The sequence below is a fragment of the Perca flavescens genome, chromosome 16 (genome assembly GCF_004354835.1).
Source record: "Perca flavescens isolate YP-PL-M2 chromosome 16, PFLA_1.0, whole genome shotgun sequence".
NCBI lineage: Eukaryota > Metazoa > Chordata > Actinopteri > Perciformes > Percidae > Perca > Perca flavescens.
Genome location: NC_041346.1, coordinates 13,695,069 through 13,716,779, shown reverse-complemented (window position 1 = coordinate 13,716,779; position 21,711 = coordinate 13,695,069). Strand labels below are relative to the sequence as shown.

At 39.6% G+C, this 21,711-nt stretch overlaps 3 protein-coding genes across 4 annotated transcripts in view; 2 read left to right on the top strand and 1 right to left on the bottom strand.

The window, feature by feature from the left end:
* The first annotated feature begins 303 nt into the window (after positions 1-303).
* On the top strand, positions 304-3,972 carry LOC114571009 (eukaryotic translation initiation factor 4E-binding protein 1). The gene is made up of 3 exons (XM_028601752.1): positions 304-639; positions 3,311-3,505; positions 3,617-3,972. The coding sequence occupies exons 1-3, from the start codon at positions 504-506 to the stop codon at positions 3,640-3,642; spliced, it is 357 nt and encodes a 118-aa protein (XP_028457553.1). The 5' UTR covers positions 304-503; the 3' UTR covers positions 3,643-3,972.
* Positions 3,973-5,977: 2,005 nt separating this feature from the next.
* LOC114571320 (nodal homolog 2-A-like) lies at positions 5,978-7,934 on the bottom strand. Its single transcript, XM_028602220.1, has 3 exons — positions 7,628-7,934; positions 6,405-7,195; positions 5,978-6,270 (listed from the first exon to the last, which is right to left on the bottom strand). Exons 1-3 carry the CDS (start codon positions 7,932-7,934, stop codon positions 6,118-6,120), a joined length of 1,251 nt encoding a protein of 416 aa, XP_028458021.1. The 3' UTR covers positions 5,978-6,117.
* A 3,077-nt stretch (positions 7,935-11,011) lies between these two features.
* LOC114570638 (low-density lipoprotein receptor-related protein 2) overlaps positions 11,012-21,711 on the top strand; it is a 28,746-nt gene continuing 18,046 nt past the window's right edge. For both annotated transcript variants that reach the window (XM_028601029.1, XM_028601030.1), the window contains exons 1-14: positions 11,012-11,141; positions 12,006-12,128; positions 12,618-12,866; positions 14,672-14,785; positions 14,911-15,030; positions 15,371-15,496; positions 16,099-16,302; positions 16,974-17,142; positions 17,262-17,430; positions 18,176-18,398; positions 18,735-18,854; positions 19,008-19,226; positions 20,563-20,871; positions 21,394-21,612. In XM_028601029.1, coding sequence (XP_028456830.1) covers positions 11,084-11,141; positions 12,006-12,128; positions 12,618-12,866; positions 14,672-14,785; positions 14,911-15,030; positions 15,371-15,496; positions 16,099-16,302; positions 16,974-17,142; positions 17,262-17,430; positions 18,176-18,398; positions 18,735-18,854; positions 19,008-19,226; positions 20,563-20,871; positions 21,394-21,612 — 2,422 coding nt within the window. In that variant the 5' untranslated portion in view covers positions 11,012-11,083. The remainder of the gene's footprint in view (positions 11,142-12,005; positions 12,129-12,617; positions 12,867-14,671; positions 14,786-14,910; positions 15,031-15,370; positions 15,497-16,098; positions 16,303-16,973; positions 17,143-17,261; positions 17,431-18,175; positions 18,399-18,734; positions 18,855-19,007; positions 19,227-20,562; positions 20,872-21,393; positions 21,613-21,711) is intronic.

The following is a 21,711-nucleotide window of genomic DNA, read 5'->3' as shown; positions in this document are numbered from 1 at the left end:
TTACACTCTAGCTATTCATTGGAAGTATATCACCTGGACACTGTATTTTCCTTGAAATTAGTATAGTATATAGTCTTTTAGGAAACATCATACTAATTTACATATACTGCACAATTTGATTGGGTTGTACTGTATGTTTGCTATGACTACACATATTGTTTAATCGCATGAAAAAAGTTTACATATAATTGTCCACCATAGATTTATTCTTGGAAGGGTTAGAAGTATTATCCATTGGTATTATCTGTGGTCGATAGAGCAGCCTGCAGGTCAGGAAGAACTACAATCTCCACGTGTTGTGACGCCCCTGTTTTCAGCCAATCACAGCTCTCCGCTCCACGTGATGTTCTGAAGGAGGTCCCTGGGTTGTTTTGGATGTGCCCACACAGCACGCGGAGGCACAAGTTGACTATTCTGTAGCTTCGTAACGTCCTTCACACTTTAAGCAACTTTCCCCGTCTGTGGCGTTTAAAGTAGCACAAACCGACCCAGTGTTGTGAGAGATGTCAGCGGGAGGTCAGACCACCGGGGGCCGAGATATCCCGGCTGTTAGACGGGTCACCATCCACGATGCTGCCCACATGCCCCAGGACTACTCTACGACTCCCGGAGGAACTCTGTTCAGCACTACTCCAGGAGGTGACCATCTACTGGGTCTTGTCAAAAGATTCAACAAAGTTTAAATATTATTAGAAATCATTAAACAAATGATTAAGGGGAGATTTAAAGGGGACACTTAAACAATGAGAAGACAGCGGGACAAGAAAAGGGTCTGTAAATTGAGATTAAAGCGACAATTGGATGAAAATTAGAAGCTCTGGAGACAGTGGAGTGGAGATAATTTCTGAGAAAGTTGCCTGATATTTCACCGATATTCCTTCACAGTATGTAGTTAATCTTGTGTTGCCAAAACATTGGGTTAAAAAATGTATTTATTGTGGCATGAAAACAGTTCATAGTAAAGGAAACTCCTTTGAGAGCCAGGCTATAGGTCTTGTCCACAGTTCTGTTAATGTTTGACAGTGTTGGTGCTTCCTGAAGGCTAATGACTACCAGCTAACAGAGTTAAAGTAATCTTATTAGAGAGCAGTCCTCTGCACACAGATTGCAAATTGCACAGCCCCTTTCACTGTTACTTAGCCTACATGTTTTATAAATGTCACTGTAGGTGTATATATAAAGTGGGTGAATGTTTTGCATGCTTTCATTGTCCGTATACCTGCAGACAATCTGAAGTATGCCAGACTGATTAACAGACCAGTGGAATGATTGTATAGCTAAACTTTTGCCAATCAATTTTTCATGCAATCATTTGATCTTCTCTACATTTGGCTTAATGCAGATTTATTTCTTTGTTTACACTGGTGAAGTCAGTGTACCGACATGATTCCCTTCAACTGCCGTCTTCCCCTGAAGATGTTCTGTTGCGAATCAGAGACTCTTTACCTATTTCAGAAAGTTCTTATGTGTATGAGCATTCATTGGTTCTGGCATCAGTCACTTATGAATAGCAGAGTTGTGAATTCAGTGTGAGTAACCTGTAGCTGTAGAATACTTACACAATCAACGACTGTATGCTCAAATATAGGCCCGTTCTCGGTCATATCCTATTTATAGTCTTGATTTACAGCAGGCTGTTGTTGAGCTGCAGCACCATGTTTACTAGTTGTTGCCTCCACTAGAGGAAGAAAATTAGCTAATAATTATCTTATGTGTTGTAAATGCCACCTATTTTTCCATGGATACATGGAAGCTAAAACAAAATGACCAAGCTTTCCCCTACTAACCACAATTTTAGCTTTCTACAAAAATACTAAATTGTTTAGATATAAATTGATGTGTTTTGGCTCAGCACCAAGAACAAACACTCTCACTCTTATCAAACCGCTGAGTTGTTTGGCCCATTTATTTAGTATTTCACTCAAACATCTGTGAGCTTGGCACCTAGGGAAATCTCCAGTATGGAGAGAAAAGTAAAGCAGGAAATGTTTTCCCTCAGTTGTGAGAAAGTTGACTCAGCGTGCACATGCCCATAACAACTGATACTGTGTTCTTTAAGAGATGGGAACAGATTTACACAGATAAAACAGAATTGGGTCGGCCAAGGTGTGTGGATGGCAGAAACTAGGCCATTGGTCATGGGCATGTATGGACGTGTGTAGTTCTCTGACAGAGAAAAAAGTAGGATTCCACCATACTATGGAGGTGGTTCATACAATATGTATTTATTTTTTACTTTATTCAGCGTAGCTGTTGAATTCTGTTGAATTATATTGTTTTCGATTGAATTCCGTTATGTATACCTGTTTAAACGAGTTACAAGTGTTTAATGTCAATGTTTAATGTTAATTTAATTGAATTTAAGACTTTTTCCAGTAGTTACAATTCTTTAATGTCCATATATGCTGCTGAATTTTATTTTATTTTCACCACCACCAAGTGTACTCATCAGCAGATGGATTTTATATTAACTTATTTTTAGGTTATTTTATTTTTTTTAGTAAAACTGACGCAAGCCTTTATATCAGGGTGCTGTGGTAGAGAAGCCAAAATAAAAATATAACTTTTCCACAAAACTAAATGTACAATATGAACACAGCTGCTGCAAATATTGATCAATTGAAATTTTACCATACCATATTGTTATCGGGTGATGACTCAGAAATGATGTTGGGAGACGTCAAAAAATGACGACCAGTCCGATGAATTCAAATCAAATGCAGCTTTATTCAAACAGCGAACAAACTCTCATGACAATGAGACAACCGTGAGCATACAGACGTGTCTGCCCAAGGGTGACCAACATGTACATAAAAATGGATCCCTTTTAAACTCTTTTTGTGCTCACACAGCCCAAGATATCTATTTCAGTGGAACAGTTTACTCTTAACCTGTACCTTTTTATGGCACATGCTCCTAATAGATTCCCACATTCCAGGTTCCAATTCCTCTGTGTGACAGTTGTTCCCATACTCATAATAGATTTACACATTCTAAGCTAGGTCTTCTGTGAGACCATGTCACCTTAAAACTTACTTGTCCCTAGAAACTCCTTAGTAGATGAGATACATTCAAACATCTGTATGCACAAATACAAAACCTATCACATACAGCAAAATATTGACAATAATGGGCGCCTGGGTAGCTCATCTGGTATAGCAGGCGCCCATATATAGAGGTTTACTCCTCGACGCAGTGGCCAATTTCCCCTCTCTCGCCCTTTTCGTGTCCTCATCTGTCCTATGAAAAATAAAGGGCTAAAATATTGACAATAATTAACTTTGGTTTCCATTGCTGCTGCTGCCTGCAGGTACCCGAATAATCTACGACAGGAAGTTCCTCCTGCAGTGTCGGACGTCTCCTCTTGCTCGTACGCCTCCCAATCTGCCTGACATCCCAGGAGTCACCAGGCCACTCAAACCCAACTCCACCAATGACACAAACCAGCCCAAACAGACACCCAGCAATAACACAGAGCACGTCCAGCATACAGAGGAGAGCGCAGGTAAACATATCTGTGTATTTAAAATGGGAACGAGAGAAATGAGCTGCATGGGTTTCTTTAATTGTCTACTTCCCTTCTAATAAACTACAATGCCTTTTCTTTTTCTTGAAGATGCCCAGTTTGAAATGGACATCTGAAGAGAGTCAGCCGCAAGGACAAAAGTGATTCCCAACATTTTCATTTCATTTCACTTTTTTTTGTTTACTAAGATAAAATAAATTCTCAGTTGAAATGACAAGCCAAGTCTTACTAAGCTGTGTAATCTACTTTCAGATTTGTTCTGGAAACAAGATGCCATTTTTTTTTTGTAATGCTTAATATGTTTTGTGTTGTTGTACTCTTATCAAACAACGCACACTGATGCATCAAATTGTTTCTTTACTTTGAATACACTTGACTTTGTTTGCGCTGTGACATATTTGACAAGTAAGTCAAAGTCTTGTTGAAATTAAACCATTCATATTTTATGTGATTTGACTCATTTGATGACTTTAAATACGTCTTTAAAATATCCAACGGTATGCAAATTAATTACTGAAATTATTGTTTAGCCATGTCGTGTAAAGTAGCAGTCTTAGAACTGCCAATATTGTGTGAAAGCTGATATTAATAAATCTGCAATAATTGATTTGTTTCCGCTGACACCTGGGGGCAGCAGAAACAAACTATAAACCCAACACTGACATGTAGACATTTTTTAAGTTGATATGGTGAATTTGATAACATACACACACAGCAGATACAGAGCAACATTAATATTTATATGGAGTCATGTTTCTGTCCACCTGATGAATGTAAGTCCAACATTCACCCTTCTTTTAGCTCTGTTTGGTCCTAAGAAAGATATCTGGCTCTTAGCTGCTAAATGCTCCACTATGTTCACCGCTAACTTTGTCTGTTTGGTGGTGGACAGGCAGTGTGGGCTGCTGGAAATATAATATATACAATATTCTATATTAAAGGACACGTTTACAGTTTTTCAACTGTCTAAAAGCAATAGTCAGGTGTGTGTTGGTGCTGTCGCAGGTTTAGCACTAGTGCAATTACTAATGATATTAAAGGGGAACTACGTCATTTTTCAAAATACATACATGTTATTTCTACAGTTTAAAATAGTCAAAACAACATGTCATCTGGTACTGCTCCATAGACAATTTAAATGCACATCAATATTCCACTATTATTCCAGTTTGCAAGGCTGCACACCCGATAAGAAGGAAAAACACAGCTACTTTTAAACATTATTAAAGGCTTGGATATCAACAGGTTTTTGCGCACACATCACTATTACGAATTAAAGAGGGACGCTGTGTTCGCACGGTCCAACATGTCCACCACCGCTGGTAAACTTGCACGGCTAAATGGGAATATTAGTGGAATACTCACTTTCATTAGCCATGTAAACAGCTTAGTCGGAATATCGTCCTTTTCAGAATAAGGACCAAAACCAGAATAGTATGCGCATTTAAACGTAGTCAGTTATTTGTAATAGATGATATATGGCACTGAGAGCACCCAGGGGAATTTTCGGGGTACATGTGCATGGTACATTTTCTGTTCTAGACCCGATAACACTACTGTAGAATAAAGGTCATTTGGGAATGAAAAAGAAAAGCTCTAGACTTGATGACATCACAAGTTTGAGACTTCTCTGGTTTCTGGCTTTGAGAGAGTAGCTCATGTTCACAAATATGTTTTGAACTTTCCTAGGCAATGGAAATAACCTATCAGAATACTTAATTTAGGTTATCCTTCAACGATGGCTCTGTTCCATTTAGGTATCTCACTAAACTTGCTATCATGCACAGTTGGGATTGATGTTATGAATGACCTTTTGGTTTTTTCCTGCTGTAACAAGTCAAAATGTCTGCTGTGAAAGAGGTCTATTATGTCTTATGGTTTTTTTCTAACCCTGTAAAGTGAAATGAGCAGCTTAACGTAAACTCCTGTAGAAACACTCAAAAAAAGCAAAACACTTTGTGTGTTGATAAGAAATAATTTATTGTGCATAGTAAACATACAAGTGGGTCAATGTGACCCAAACATCTCAATAAAGTTAAAAGCGCTAACAGTTTGCATCTGTCCTTTCAATGGCATTAAAACACTCAATAAAAAGAACAATCATAAAAAGAACAGTTTGTACATAAAATCTGTTGTGTATAGCTGTTTTTGTGAATCTTCTATAGTGCGTCAGTCAGAAGCCATTTTGTCCTTTTGTCTTGACCTTGTTTCATTTTGACTGAATCAGTCCTTTACTATAAATCATCCTTAAAGACCTGAATTATAGCACATCCACTTGCAATCCAAGGCACAATTTAGGTCACCTAATATTGTACAAAAAGAAATTGTACAAAATGTATAACTGGATTTTTAAATTCCATAATTTAGAAAGCTGTGTCCATGATATACAGTATAGTAGTTCCCTTCTTTCATGCCCAGCAGCAGCCTCTGTCCCAGTGTCAAACTGGACATCTCTGTAAAGTGCCTGTGGACAGGATCGTTGTGCCTCTGACTCGTTTAGTTCTGTGGCTAAAGACTCTTCTGAGTGTAATACAGCTCAGTAGCTTTAGTGTATCTGGCCTTTTTAATCAAAAGGTTTTCATGTCTTTTGCTCAGTGGCAGCCGCACTCCTCCACCACCATGTTCTCGTGATGCCTCATGATCATCTTCCCATTCTCAAAGTACAACATGGAAAGCGGTGCCAGGCGTGTTGGCACGCAGGACAGACATGGCACCTTGTCTGAGTGGTGAAGTTTCAGAAGGCTCTGGAGAGAGAAAGAGAGAAAAATGATTGATTAGAACACATGTATGTATAGGGTATTAGTGTATCATTAAAAAGTATACCCAATTGCATCTAATACTGAACAATATAAGAAGTTTGTCTTAAGTTCAGTCTTACCTGCATGTACGCATGGTTGGTTGGGGTAAAGGTCTCATCTACTGGTGTTGGACAGCTCCCTTCACAGCGATAGGCGTTGTACTGTTTGGGATAGACGATCCACTCGCTCCAGCCGAGCTTCGCGAAGTCCACCCACATGTCCACCTTCCTGCAGAGAGGACCCTTTTCCTCCTCCTCCTCCCCTGTGGGCTTGCTGGGTGGAGCAGCTCCAGCTCCAGCTCCAGCCACGCTGTGTCCCTGCTGCTGGGTGTGGTGGTGCCTCTTGGCCCTGCGGCTCCTCGGACTGGAACCAGAGCCAGCCGTCACACGCTCCCGGTCCAGGCTCACGTACTTGGAGTGCTCTGCTGTGCGGATGAGGGTTGGCATTCGCTGGCTGCTTGGGTTCTGCCTTGAGAAGACCACCATCATGACCCGGTCAGCTGCAGGGTGTTGGACTCCCTCCTGCTCCTGCTCTTCCTCCTCCTTCACCTCAGCCTCCTCCATCCTCTGTGCAGAGTGGTCCCGCTGCAGCCAGCCACGGAGCATCTCCATCATGTTGAACACCTTCCAGGAGGAGCGGGAAACCATGGAACTGGGATGAGCTCTCAGGCGGCCCAGGAACAGCTTGTTCTCTTGGCAGTGCATGCCGGAGCATCGGTCCCTGTCGGAGTGGTAGATGTCCACTGAGGCTCGGGAAGATTCTGTGAAGGCGGGCAGGCGGACGCGAAGTTCAGCCAGTTGGACATCCTCGCTTGCAGAAATAGAGGACATGTCAAAGGTGACGGACCACCTCTTGCCAATCTGCTGGCAGCCTGAAATAAATAAGAGGAAAGCAAATTGGTTAACAGTATTCATGACTTGCACAAGAGAATAAGGCACTTAATTGGCGAACACACTTGTCATTTGACTTTGGGCTTGCAAAATAATTGCCAGCAGGACAAAAGTCTCGTCTGTAAACGTGTGATGACTTCACAGCTTTTATTCCCACTATAGGGAGTCGCATAAGTGCTGAAATACATTCATCAGGTTTGATTAGACACATGATTAAATTAAGGTGAGTGAAATACATCAACTCACATCCACATATTGTGTATGTGTCAAAAGAAACCACAGGCAGAGTGCTCATTATGTTTAAAATATATATAGCCCATGTGCACTACATGCCATTATAAGAATAGCACTGCCACGCCATAATACCAAACTTAATTTAATAAAAGTATTTTTTTCTATAGTTGAATACTCACTCTTAGCGACCAGGCTGATCACGGAGTCGGAGTCGTGCAGACCGGGGTTGTCCTCCGTCATCATGTGGCTCACGCTGGCAGCCGGAGTCCTATCCCGGTCGTCGGTCAGCATGGTCCGGTAGAGCTGCATCATGTAGAAGGGCAGCCTGCTGGCCTGCTGCCTCTGCACAATGCGTCTGGGGCCGGCGCTCATCCCACGGAGCAGTGCGTCAGGACGCAGCCCGGGAAAGGGCTGTGCGCCGAGACCCAGAACTAAATCCACCAGAAGAAGAAGCGCAAAAGAGAAATCCACTGCTGGTCCCTTCATAATTCGCAGGTGTGGTGTTGTCTGTTCCAAAGGTAGATTCCAAATGCTCCAGCCAGGTGAGATGCTGGGGTTTATAAACACACCCCTCTCTCCTAACGTCCTTTGAGCAGATCTGTCAGGCCGCAGATGGCTGATGGGACTTTAAAGACTTAAATGTGACAAGGTCGTTGTGTGTCGAAACCAATTGGTCTTTGTAGTGGCGGAGGTGTGGAAACTGTAATATCGCACCACTCTGATTGTTGTTGTTTTGAATATTAAAGATCCCTTTGATAAGAAGCCATGACAATAATATTAGTTAAGGAGATTAGGAGCTGCACAACTGCGCTGTGATTAATGGGGAAGCAACTCGGGAGTTAATCAGAAGTCACTTACTGCAGAGCGAGAAAAGGGGGGTTATAGCCTAAGGTCAGCATTTGACACACCTATAATGCAGAAGAAAATCGACATATGTCCCATGCATTTTAGTCATTGTTAAATTTTAATTGACTTTATACATTACCATCTCGTATTTTTGAAAACTAGGCCTAAACAGAAACTTACAAACCTACTTGGCTAATACCTATTGCGCATGTACGCGCAGTTTAATATGTTCAGTGCTAATTAGATATAAATGTATATATTAAATACATTAATAAATACCATAACCATAAATATTCAACAAAAACAATATATGTGTGTTTAAACTAAAGGCCATAACGTTTTACCTAAAGACAATTAGACAAACAACAATAATAAAATGTATTATAAAATTTTGTTTGAAATTGGATCATATGAACATTTTCATTCACCATTCCATTTCCAAATTAATAATTAATTATCAATAATAAATAAACATCATATACTACATGAGAAAAATAAGCAAAATGTCAGGATTTTTTTTTCTGTTTCTTCTGTAAAGAGACTATTTTAGTAATGGTAATAGCGGTAATGGCAACAGTGTAATTCCTACACATGGGTATTACATATTCATCCTCAGGTGAGTTTTATAAATCAACAATTTTGAACAGCTTCAATGGAAAGAATTCATACAACACCATCGGATTCATCGGCCATGCTAATTGACGGCAGCTTGAAAGGAACATTGTTGGCTTTAGACGCGCCAGCTGATCGTCGCCCATTCATAAGTCAAACTGCACACTTGACCTCAAAAGAAAGAATAAAGAGCTGATGGCGAGCTACAAAGCTTTCATTCATTTTGATGAGCCTGATGTGTGAAAATAATCACAGAATACCACTAGGAATAAATTAGTCTTGTTCTTTGAAAGATCTTTATTGTCACAACATGAAAGAAACGTTTCTTTTAAACTACATGTGCTGAACATTTAGAGTTTTGCGTAAAAAATAAACCTATGCAATAATGAAATTATTATATCACGCGAGCATGTAATGTAACTAAGTACATTTCCATTTTATGCTACTTTAAACTTCTACTTCACTACATTTTGGAAGCCAATTGTGCCCTTTCCTCCACTACATTTATTTGACAACATTATAGTTAATTTGTAGATTCAGATTATTAATACAAAATACAAATCAACTGATGAATCAGGATTAGTATGGATTAAGCTGCTTATTATATAAAGTAATTGAAGTAGCCCCACCTTTCCCAGCTGCAACATTAATTAATATAATCCAGTGATATATGTGTTATCCTGAAATTGGCCATTTTGCTTTTGTACTTTATTTTAAAGCTAATAGTTTTACAGTTCTCCTTAAGTCAAGTTTTATATGCAGAACCTTTACTTGTAACAGAGTATTTTGACACTGGGGTAGAGCTACATTAAATAAAGCAATAATAGTTAATCATATCTGAGTCATTCTTCCGCAACTGGGGCGTACGATGATGCTATTAAAGCCGTGAAGTGAATCCCATTTATGAGAAAGACAATAAAAAAAAAACTTTTGAATGAGTTCATATCCCCAACTACGCTAATTGTAAATATAAACAGCTGTGGTTCATCCATCTCACCAACAACATTCTCACATAACCTAGAAATGAGAAAGAAAACACTTTAGTTAGTTTACTTTTCGTGCGTAAAAGCGCAAAATCTAATCAAAATGCGCACGGCCTTATCACCTCAGAGCATTCGACGGGGGTATAACATAGCTGTTTACTGGTCTGCAAATCAATATTTGGGTGAGTTGCAAGAGTCAACTATTTTCGGGCAGCTTCAATGAAAAGATTGCATGAAACACCAACAAACTACTATGATAATTGACAGCAGCATGAAAGGGACATTGCTGACGTCAGACACGCCAGCTGATCGTTCCCCATTCATAAGTCAAGCTGCACACTTGACATCAATAGAAAGAAGAAAGAGCTGATGGCGAACTACAAAGCTTAGATTCGTTTTGATTCGTTCCGTGCGTAACATAGCCAAACCTATCCAAACATCACCTCACTGTAAAGCCCTGGAAGTGGGTGTAACATCAGTAGCTGAACAAACCATGATGCACCTTTAAAAGAGGAGAGGCATGACAGTCTGCTCTCTCCCTCGCAGCATCACTCGTGGCTGCTGTACAGCGCTGCTCTCCGTCAGATGAAAGACACTATAGTCTGCGTTCGCGCCCACTAGATCTTCAACTTTCAAAAACATTACTAACTACATCTGAGGTGAGTGATGATGAGCATTCCTCAAACATGACTGCAGGCCGCCATAATAAAATGAGATAAATGTCGAATGAATTAATTTTGTTTTATTAGGCACACTTTTGAACATGCGTGGTTATAAAAGCTAGAAAGACAGAAGGAGCTTCTACCCTGAGCCCACAGGGATCATAAATGAGGACACTGCCTAAGACCATGATTTCACATGCCAAATACATAAATAAATTGATTGATTGATTGATTGATTGTTTGATTGATTGATTGATTTAAATGAGGTCCAATAATGAATAAATAAACAAACATAAATATATAAAAAAAGAACATAAAAAACACCGGGTTAAATAAATAAATAATAACTTACATCGCATTATGTTGTATACAACATATTTTATTTTTGGTAACAGAAGCTGAATGATCTGATTGCACCATTGCACCATGGATGTGTAATAAGACCGCTGCACGCGCACCTGCAGCAGTGGAAGCTGATAAAAGCGTTTCCTCTCAGGTGACGCCGTAGGTCCCGATCAGCAGCGCGGGCAGAATGGACTTACGCCAGTTCTTTTGTTCGATTGTTCTGGCAAGTCTGAGACTTTCCCTAGGTAAAGTTGGTTTTATACGTTTTAAGGCATTGTATGATATACTTCAAGCAAATGTGTATATGTCAAATAACACGCAGGGGGGAGTTTTGACGTTTTCTTTCGGTCTAAACAGAAATGAGGCAATATGGCGTTCTTCTCTGGACCCCGTGGGTTCAGGCTGAAACGGTTGTTTAGGGCGAAATAAATGTAGAAGGGGGTGGAAGGATGAAGTTGCAGTTTGGACATTTGCTAGACTTGATCAAAATAGACCAATGCTATTTTAGTTGTCTTTCCTTTAGCATTCAATTGACCATGTGCAAGTACTGAATATACCAGTCCTTATGTTTGCCCTTTTGAGGCCTGAAGACCATTTTTTACGGCAGACATGTTGACATGTCATAATAGGAAAAGCACAGGTGTATTCAAACCCATTAATGATGGCTGCATTCCACTTAGGAGAGGCCCTGGTATTGTGCATGCTGACTCACTGAAATAGTTTACTGGGACACTTGATGGAACTGAGCCATCGTTAAGGTTATCAATTTCAGCTGTGCTTTTCCTACTATGACATGTCAACATGTCTGCTGCAGATACCATGTAATGGAATAGGACCATAGGATGACTTTTTTGTGACTAGTTTAACATAAGACTTTTATTCAGTAGTAATTCGGTTGGCTAACGTTACGTTTTGTCTGTGGCTTTTCTTTTCCAGAATTAGGTCTTAGTGAAATAAATGGACCAGTGATTAGTTTGTTTGTCAAAATCCTGATCTAAAAAGTGGTGTCTAATTGTAGACAAATTCTACAATTCATTCTCCTCCAGTGATGGCCTGTAGAATTTCCTAAACCTTCATATTTGTCAAATTGTCATAATGTTGGTTTGTAGGTCAAACTTTAGAATGCCGTAATGGCCAGTGGCAGTGTGATGATGGAAGATGTATCCCTGCTGTGTGGCGGTGTGATGGAGGTGGAGACTGTCTGGATGGATCTGATGAAATGGATTGCGTTGGTAGGTATACGTACTGTCACTGTGCAAAAGAACTGTTCTTCACACTTTGCCCTAATACATTGTTCAAATTGTTGAGTCGATGAATACTTGTTTTCATTAATTTACATTTCAACCACACATTGTTTGGGGTACAAAACAAGTCTGAAATGGTTAACACCATATTTAAGAGGACATGCGTTTTAATAGAATCAGCACAAATTTCAGCAGGTTCATTTGTAGTTCATGTTTTAGTAAACAATTGAACTTGAACATATTGACAACCAAAAGGCACAAAGTTGTACAAACAGTTGATTTTTGAGTCCTAGTTAACATGTTAACAAAAGGTTTTATTGTGGAACCATAGGTTAAGGATTGTCATGTTACCAGTGGTTTGTCTGGTTGTGTTGATTCAAAGGTCTGTCAGTATAAGCGAAAGCTACTTTTAAACAAATAAGATTAACTTTTGTTTATAAAGTAGAATGAAAGAAACACTTATTTTCTGTCCTTCAGCACTTCCAGGCTCTCCTGAATGCCCGCCGGGTCAGTTTCCTTGTGTTGACTCTGTCGGCTGTGTTGATGCGTCAGCCCGCTGTGACGGACAACACCAGTGTCCAACCGGCTCTGATGAGGAGAACTGTCCAGCTACAGAGGGCTGTTTGGTTTCTGATTGGCCCTGTCGAAACCGTATCTGTATCCCCAAAGAGATGCGCTGCAATGGACTGAATGACTGCCTGGATAATTCTGATGAAGAAGACTGTGGTGAGAAAGATGAAGGGTTAAAAGCTATGCCGCAGGAAACGAGTGTCAGTATGTGTGACTGCAGGGCACAAGTCATGTGTAAAAGGCCAGTTCACCCAAATTACAAAAACTTGTATTTTCTTTATCTATTCTCCTGTATCCACTGTAGCAATGTAAATATTTTTTTATTTTTCAAGGTATTGAGATAACCATTCTTTGAGATATCTTCAGTCATCCTCATTTTTAACAAAATGTTTTATATACTAATTTGCTTTGCTAAATACATTTTGTAAGAAAACAAACTAAAAAACTGAAACTTGTCTTTATGAAAACCAAAGCCATCTGCACTTCTCCATACCACCAGACCGAATATGATTTTTATCTTTATCCATCTATATTTTTATATTTATTTTTTTGTAATCTGGGTGAGTTTACCTTTTAATCAATTGGTACAGTTAGTCATTTAAAATGTAGCACTGGGCAGTATGGTTATTCGCTGTTATTTGAACAAGCTTAAAGTTTTGTTGGTTTGCACCAAGCAGCAACCTCTGGTGCTGAAAATTAAAGCAAATGCGGAAGCACCGACAACTATTGTTTGAGTGGCCACTTGAAGCGGGTTCCAAAAGGGAATCAATCCCCATAAACGCAATTTTAAAATGCCCAATTTACAGAATAAACTGCTTTACAGCCTGGTACAAAAACTGTTTTGGTCTCTTTAGCTAACGATGGCCGACGACAGGCACAAGATGATGATGAGGATGATGGAAGTGAAAATTAATTAAGTAATATTTTTCACAGTTGGTTCACTATGTTTTGTATCTGCAATGCATACGCTCACTAATGTAAAAACTGAAATGTCAAGTGATATTCATTGGAATCATTCATTTCTCATTTTGCCATTTAGAATTTTACTATACAGATTTGATATCCGTGATGACTACATTATAATTTGATTAATTCATTAACCCAACCTGATCATAGAGGCAGAGTTAACACAGGATGGATTGATGTGTTAACAGTAGGGCTGGGCGATATATCTATCGTGATATGAGACTAGATATCGTTTTAGATTTTGGATATCGTAATATCGTGATATGACATAAGTGTCTTTTCCTGGTTTTAAAGGCTGCATTACAGTGAAGTGATGTACTTTTCTGAACTTACCAGACTGTTCTAGCTGTTCTATTATTGATTATTTATCTAAAATCTAAGTGTGAAGATATTTTGCGAGAGCACCAACTGTCAACTCTAGAATATATCGCCGCAATATCGATATCGAGGTATTTGGTCAAGAATATCATGATATCTGATTTTCTCTATAGCGCCCAGCCCTATATTAGAAAATATGGCACGTAGAAATAGCGCTGAAAATGTGTGGAAGAAAAATTTTAACAATTTAAAACCAACCTTATGGAGCTTTGATTTCAAAAAAAGGTACTCCTGTTGTTATACAGTATTTATGTTTACATTTTATTATTTGAACAGCTGAGCATTGAACCAGGTGAAGAAACCTGTTTATTATTTATTCATTTGATTTTGCAACTGTTCACTGAAATAGCCGTTTCTATGAAACTACATGTGACATGTCATATTTGACTTTGACTGAACATTTGCTCTCACTTTGCGGAAAAAATATCGGGATATATATTGTATATCGATATTCAGCCAAAATATATCGGGATATGACTTTTGGTCCATATCGCCCAGCCCTAGTTAACAGTATCAGTCAGTGACAGGATGGCAGACCCAACCAGGTAGCCCCTAATTCAGGGTAGGTATGAGAAACTGTTAAGTGTTTGAAGTACTGATTGTCTGTTCCCTTACAGGTTCATGCGATGAGAACGGCATACGGTGTCCTGAGGGAATATGTCTGAGTGCTGAAGGGAGGTGTGATGGGACGAGCCACTGCTCTGATGGTAGTGATGAGCCCATAACCTGCGGTAGGTTTGGGACAGATTTACCTGGGTCACAACTTTACCTCAACTATTGGTTAGCAATATAAACATAATGTTTCTGACATGCTTCTGGTGCATGGATTTCTGTAATGCTGAGCCACCTCCTGCAGGTCGTCTTTGCTCCATAAACAATGGCGGCTGTAGCCATGTGTGTGTTGATGAATCCTGGGGAGCTCTGTGTGTCTGTCCTGTTGGATATAAGCTCTCTCCCAATGGTGCAGTCTGCGAAGGTGTGTGGTGAATTACAATAACACACTATTCACTTTAAATATTGTTGAGGGCTAATTGATTTTGAAACAAGGGTTACTTCACAAAAGCACTGAAAATGGATGGTACAGAAACCCAACTAAAGACAAAACGGACATCACAGTGGAGTGGTCCTGCTCTTTGCAGTACCACCTTGTACCATTTACCTCCTTTTCTATTGAAAAACAGAAAATATTAAAGAACATGCAGGGTTTAAAGAAGCTTCCTTTTGCAGCGGTTTCCAAATCTGTTTTTAATGCACAGCTCATGCGTATGAAGTTAAAACTCGTGCTCGCGCTCTCTCTCTCCCTCTCTCACCCCCAGATTTGGATGAATGTGCCCAACCCTTTGCCCCTTGTATGCATCACTGCACTAACACTGTTGGATCCTACTATTGCCACTGCAGAGAAGGCTTCAAACTGAGTGGAGGCTCCACGTGTCTAGCTACAGGTAATGAGGCAGATGCACATAATCAATCTCCATAAATCTCAACCTTGTTTGGAACCAACTTACCCTCATCTTGGCCAGGGTAATATTGACTACTACAAGACAGTATTTTGACGCATCGTGCAACTATAAACCTTGTATCAGCTTATGATGTGAACCTACTCTAGATTTAGTTTCATCCTGAGAAGATCAAACCCAACAACAAAGATTATGTGGTGCACTTGGACAAGAGATAATTGACATGTTAATGGGCTACTTTGATGTGGCTGAGCTAATGACAAAGCAAAAAGTTCAACAAGATCAAAGGCTGAACTTCAGATAAAAAGTTGAGCAGGTTACATCAAAATAGATTCTCACTTGAAATATTGCTGAAAAAAGGATTACAAAATGGGCAGATTAAGTATTGTCTGGTTTTTTTTTTTTTTTTTTTCTTCTGTCCAAATAGTTTTTTTTTTTTTTTTTTTTTTTTGTATGAATGTGATTTTGTTACTTCCTACACTTGTCTTTCTATTTTTGACACTTATCTCAATTAATTTCTTAAACCTGTATATAAGTGATGGTGAACTAACACAAAGTGACATTTACTCCAATCCAAATATGTGCAGGTAATGCTACCAGATTACTAACTGTGCAGAGGAGCTCTATCGGCCTATTGAATGTGAAGTCTCAACAGTTTGAAGTTATCCACACTCCAGTGTCTGACCCAGTGGCCTTGACTTTTGACGTTGCCCAAGGCTGGGTCTTCTGGGCTGACATCCATGGCAGCATTTACAAAAGCAATGGAGAGCATGGCTGGACAATCTATATAGGTTAGTTTTTGTAAAGAGGTATTATGGTGATACACCTGGATGTGTGTATTATAATTGTGACAAGTTTTATAGCTTGTTTTATGTAGGGACTAAAACGAGAGCATAAGATATGGATAGACTGTCACCGCACTGATTTGCTTGGCTTTAACCCACAATGTAGAAATGTTGGCATACTAGTGATCACAAGTTGCATTTTCTTGTTTGTATAACTTTGTAAGCCCTTATATTATAAGTCCTGGGTATCCTGCTCTGTCTTTGTGAAAATGAAAGCTCAGATCTCCCGATGGAATCTTGCTCCTTATGAGGTCATAAGGAGCAAGGTTACCTCCCCTTTCTCCTCCCCCTCTCCTCTTCAATAGCTACAGACACAGCAATGGCACTTACTAAAAGGAAAGCTCATTGTGCAACTGGCTCTAGTGGCTGAATTTTGGGAAAGACTTCAGATACAGTATTAGGGAACCACTAAGGTCTATATAAAAGCATCCAAAGAGCACCATGTCATGGGACCTTTTTAAAATGATCCAGTTAATGTAATAAATAAAAAACACAAACCTGGGGCTTTTTAATATTTTTGCAAAAGATGTGATGTTATGAAATCTGTTGGTCAAAATTTGGAAGTGAACCAAACTACAGAAGACAAAGCAATTTATTTCTAAACAAATTACCAACAGGGGAGCCTGGAATCAAGAGTCTAGCCTGTGATTGGCTGAATGGAAACCTGTTCTGGACAAATCAGAAGACTGAGTCAATCTACATGCAAGCAGCTGATGAGACAAGTTACACTACTCTGCTGAGCAAAAACATCAGTCCATTGGAGTTGGTGCTTTTACCTGTAGAGAGGTATGCCTTTATTACTTTTATTGTTAAATGAATTAAAAAAAAATACAGCCATCATGAATGAACCCAAAGATGATTCACTAGGTAGTGCCTATTCAACTTCCCTTCTCTCTGCCTCCCAGCATGATGTTCTGGAGCAATGCTGGCCACGGCGACAGAGTGACGATAGAGAAGTCATGGATGGATGGATCAGAAAGAAGCACTCTGACTGTGCTCACTGCTCAGTCCCCCCACAGCCTCACTGCTGACGTGGCTGCCAGGAGGCTGTACTGGATCAGCGACTTCAAGAAGGTGAGTTCAGGAAAGACACAAATATACACACTGGAGTTACTGCATTCCATTATGTTACTGCATTGTTGTAGAATTATGATACATAGTGGGACTTTTCACAGCAGACCTTTTTTGATTTGTCATAGTAGGAAAAGCACAGGTGTTACTACAGTAATAACAATGGCTCCAATTTGGGGTGCCTGGTTAGCTCATCTGGTATAGCGTGCGCCCCATGTGCAGAGGCTCATTCCTTGTTGCAGCAGCCGTGGGTTTGGTTCCGCTTGGTTATTCACAACCTGCTAACGGCAACAAAGGATTCCATTCATTACGCTAAGCTAGTGGCTGCGCCGCTGGACTAAGACGATGCTTGCACGGAGACAAAAATGCATTTGTCCACCTATATAAATATACAGGAGATGGTGAATAACTCTATCTCAACAAATGGTGGCATATTCCTTTAAATGTTGATACTTTGGGCCAACAATAAGTAATTTAAAAAAAAAAACATACAACAAAATAAGTATCTTAAGACCATAGCGTTGAACAGTAAATCAATGAATAAAATATGAATAATACAACTTTTACAAGCTTTTACATTTTAAGAATTATTGGCATATTTGTAACTTTCTGATGTTGGGTGTTATGACCTCAGTAATTTAAAAATTCTGTGTGATGGATTCTGTGTAGAATATAGGGTGGAGAAATGGCTTTATATACTGTAAACATGAACTTTTTATTTTTATTTTTATTTTTTATTTAAATTCAGTCTATAGAGACGGTGAAGGTAAACGGGACTGGCCGGCATTCCTTCACAGGACTGTTCAACAGGGGACCGCCTCGCAGCCTTGCTGTGTTTGAAAGTTTGTTCTACTGGGTGGATGACAATGGACTCTGGCAGGTTCCACAGGACCAACCAAACTCAAAGCGATTTCTCTTAGAAGCCACACTGCCAATATCAGCTGTTTACCATAAGCTACAGCAGCCTCAAGGTACTTTTTGGAACAATAGATTTAATGGTAATGCAATAAGCTTGTTAAATAATTACAGTAGGTCTTCCTCTGAATTCCCACTGACTTTTGACGTTATGGTCCTCTTTAGCACCAAGTTATATCAATTGTGACTACAATATGAATTTACAATACTAAATTGTACTTACTTTGTCTCTGTGGAGTAGGATCAATGTAAACAATATATTTGCTTTTAAAATTAAGTCTAATGTGAACTGTAGATAATGTCTTTGAGTACAAACCAGTGTAAGTAAATCTTTCTTAGTCTGCTTCTTTTACACTCACATTTCAAAATGTCTCGGGGTTGTCATCAATCAGGTTCTTCTGCATGTGGAAAGACTCGATGTCAACTCTGCCAGCTAACTAAAGGCAACCCTGTCGGCTTCACCTGTGCTTGTCCAAACTCCAAAGTGCTGTTGTTTGATGGGACATGTGAATGTAGGTTTACTGTAACTTTACTTTGCCCGTGTTACTTAACAATTGCCTTATTTTTTTTTTTTTCCCCCCACCCCATTTTTGGTAGAAGACAAGTAACAAATTGTATCCGATCCTGTCATGTTTTTTATATTTTTTTTTTTTTTTGTCCCACAGATCCCAGGTTTATATATGCTACCATCACCAACCTCAACCTTGTGGAGTTCAGTGGCCAAAGGTCCACTAAAACCCAGCTGTTTACCACTGACGACGGCATCCTGTCATTTGATCTGGATTGGTACAGAGACTGGCTATACTGGGCTAACCAAACTGGCCATATCCAGCGCACCAGTCTTAACCAGGTCAAGACTGAGTTGATACCAACACCTTTTCCAGGTAAATGCTTTTGAGTTTTCCTAGGCTTGTAAAGACATGGGAAAATAATGTTTCGTAGTGGAACTCAAAGGGCAATCACCGTATTATCACTTAGCAGAGGTGGAAAAAGTACTAAAATATTTTACTCAAGTAAAAGTACCAATACTTTGAAATATTACTCAAGTAAAAATATCTATCTAAAAAAAATACTTAAGTAAAAGAAATAAGTAGTTCATTTAAAATGTACTTTAAGTAAAAGTTGCTTAGTTACATTAAAAAAAACTAAAGGGGGGGGAGGAAAGAGATCTCTCCCATGTGGTGAAAAAAGGGTCAAACTATTTTTAATTAAAGAAAAATCTATACAAATGTATAAACTTCTATACAAATGTATACACATGTAATATAACACGTCACATGACATTTCAGACCCTTAGAAAGGTATAACATGCAATTTTAGTTCAAACTATCCCATAAAATGTTTTTGTTCTGAGGGCCATTCCTTTCTTCACAAAAATAAATCGTTGGTTATAATGCAAATCAAGGCCAAATCACATGTTTGGACTCCATAGTTGGGTTAGTCCCTAATGTTCACAGCCCAGACTAGCAGCTAGCTTCTACACACCTAAGTAGCCCGTATGAGCTAATTAAACGTAGTATGTTAATTAATTTAGCCAGTCTCCAACATTGGCTACGTTGTCCTACGGAAGGGGTGGGCAATTCATTTTCCCAAGGGACCACATGAGAATCAGGGACTGATGTGGAGGCCCGAACCAATAGGCTAAACTCAGTTCTATAATATAAAGCTGGTCTTGACTGCTGCATCCCTGGATGCTTTGTTGCTTTTGTAGCATAACTAGCAAAACTTCAGATGTTGGTACCCGCTCTGCGTCATTTTTGAGCGATAATGGCTGATTTACGTCCATGCTAATGTCTCCCGCTCAGTTTGCCGCTGGCCGACGCATCCCTGGGTCCGACCAATACATCCATGGGTCCGACACATTGCAGTTCTTCTACTTTTTAATTGCGACTTGCAACCAGAGAAGAAGCTGCATATGTTCACACAAAGAATGCTGGTGCATTACAGTCTATGGTCTGGTGCAGAGTGATAGAGCTCTGGTCTGGTGTAGTCATACAGTCCTTCACTCAAAACGTAATCTAGTACATTTTAAAATACAGATTTTAAAAACTAATTAATGCATAACAAAACTACTCAATACATTAATGTGAGTAAATGTATTTTGTTACTTTCCACCTCTGTCACTTAGTCAGTTGACAGAAAATGAATGGCAAATAATCCATTGAGCAAAAAACCACACACACGTGTCCTTTTCCAACGGTACTCCCCCCTGTTTTTTAGTTTGTCTGATGAAAGTAGACCAGAGGAGAGGGAACCTTTATTGGGTCTCATGTGACCGAAACCGCATCGGCACCACCACAGCCAACAATCAGTACTCCCATCAGCTGTACCAAACGACAAAGAAGATTCGAGACCTGCATCTGGACTGGCTGAGGGGTGACATCCTCTGGCTGGAGGAAGACATATTTCTCACCATGAGCATGATGGGAACCAAAACCAAAGAGCTAATGCACTTAGCAGGAGGATTCAGGGGAAACATCGCTTTCGACCTCCGGGCTAATAGTCTGCTCTGGAACTCGGAAAGGACAGGTCGGTCTGTTACTTCTCAGATCAATCCTACAATGTTGTTTTTCAAGCTCAAATATCTCTCCAGCGGTTACTCAAAAGTAAGTGCAATAGATTTGATGTTTGCAAAGTTGTAGAAACAAGATATTGGTACATCTGTCCAGAGAGTAGTTTTAACTTCTCCAAGAACAAGACGGTGTTCAAGGTCAGGTTTTTGGATTGCTGTAGTACATGGACTTTCTACATCTAAATCAACTGGTGCCCCATTACTTTTTAAAAAACCTTAGAGTACATGCACATTTTAATGATGTCATTTTTATCCTCCACATAAAAATGATCAAGTGATCACATTTGCTGTGATGCTGCAGTCTTGAATTCAGTTATGTTCATTTTAGGGACTGCTGGGGTTAGGCAGTTTATCATAATTGTTACTTTGAATCTGGTGATGCTGGATGGTATATCGGACCTAATTTCCATCATACGCACTTTTTGTAAGAGTAAATTTTGCCAAAGTACAGGCCTGTTGAAGGAGATTACTTTTTACAGGTTTGACAACCATGAATTTGCGGCAGGAAAGAAGCCACCGAGCTGGCCGAAGATGGAACATTTCTGGCTCAGTCGTAGCTGCCTTTGAGCCCTTTCTGTTGTCCCTCTCTGATGATGTCATGACTCTTTGGGACCGGCGTGATGGGAGCCCCATCCAGGACATGACCGTGACAGGTCATGTGTTCAGTGTAATCGCTGCACTCGGTGTCGTCCGCACAGGTCAGACAAAGTTAATCTGTTAAAGGAGATAAACCAATGTATTCAGATGCATGCTTTTATTTATTCCACATTATGTTGCGTTTACCTGAATTTTGTTTT

Bases quoted from the DNA above. Each gene is read 5' to 3' on its own strand.
- LOC114571009 (XM_028601752.1), top strand. From the start codon at position 504: ATGTCAGCGGGAGGTCAGACCACCGGGGGCCGAGATATCCCGGCTGTT. The intron at 640-3,310 runs GTGACCATCTAC...TGCTGCCTGCAG, and splicing joins GTTCAGCACTACTCCAGGAG to GTACCCGAATAATCTACGAC. The intron at 3,506-3,616 runs GTAAACATATCT...TTTTTCTTGAAG, and splicing joins GCATACAGAGGAGAGCGCAG to ATGCCCAGTTTGAAATGGAC.
- LOC114571320 (XM_028602220.1), bottom strand. From the start codon at position 7,934: ATGAAGGGACCAGCAGTGGATTTCTCTTTTGCGCTTCTTCTTCTGGTG. The intron at 7,196-7,627 runs GTGAGTATTCAA...TATTTATTTCAG, and splicing joins GATCAGCCTGGTCGCTAAGA to GCTGCCAGCAGATTGGCAAG. The intron at 6,271-6,404 runs GTAAGACTGAAC...TTCTCTCTCCAG, and splicing joins CCAACCATGCGTACATGCAG to AGCCTTCTGAAACTTCACCA.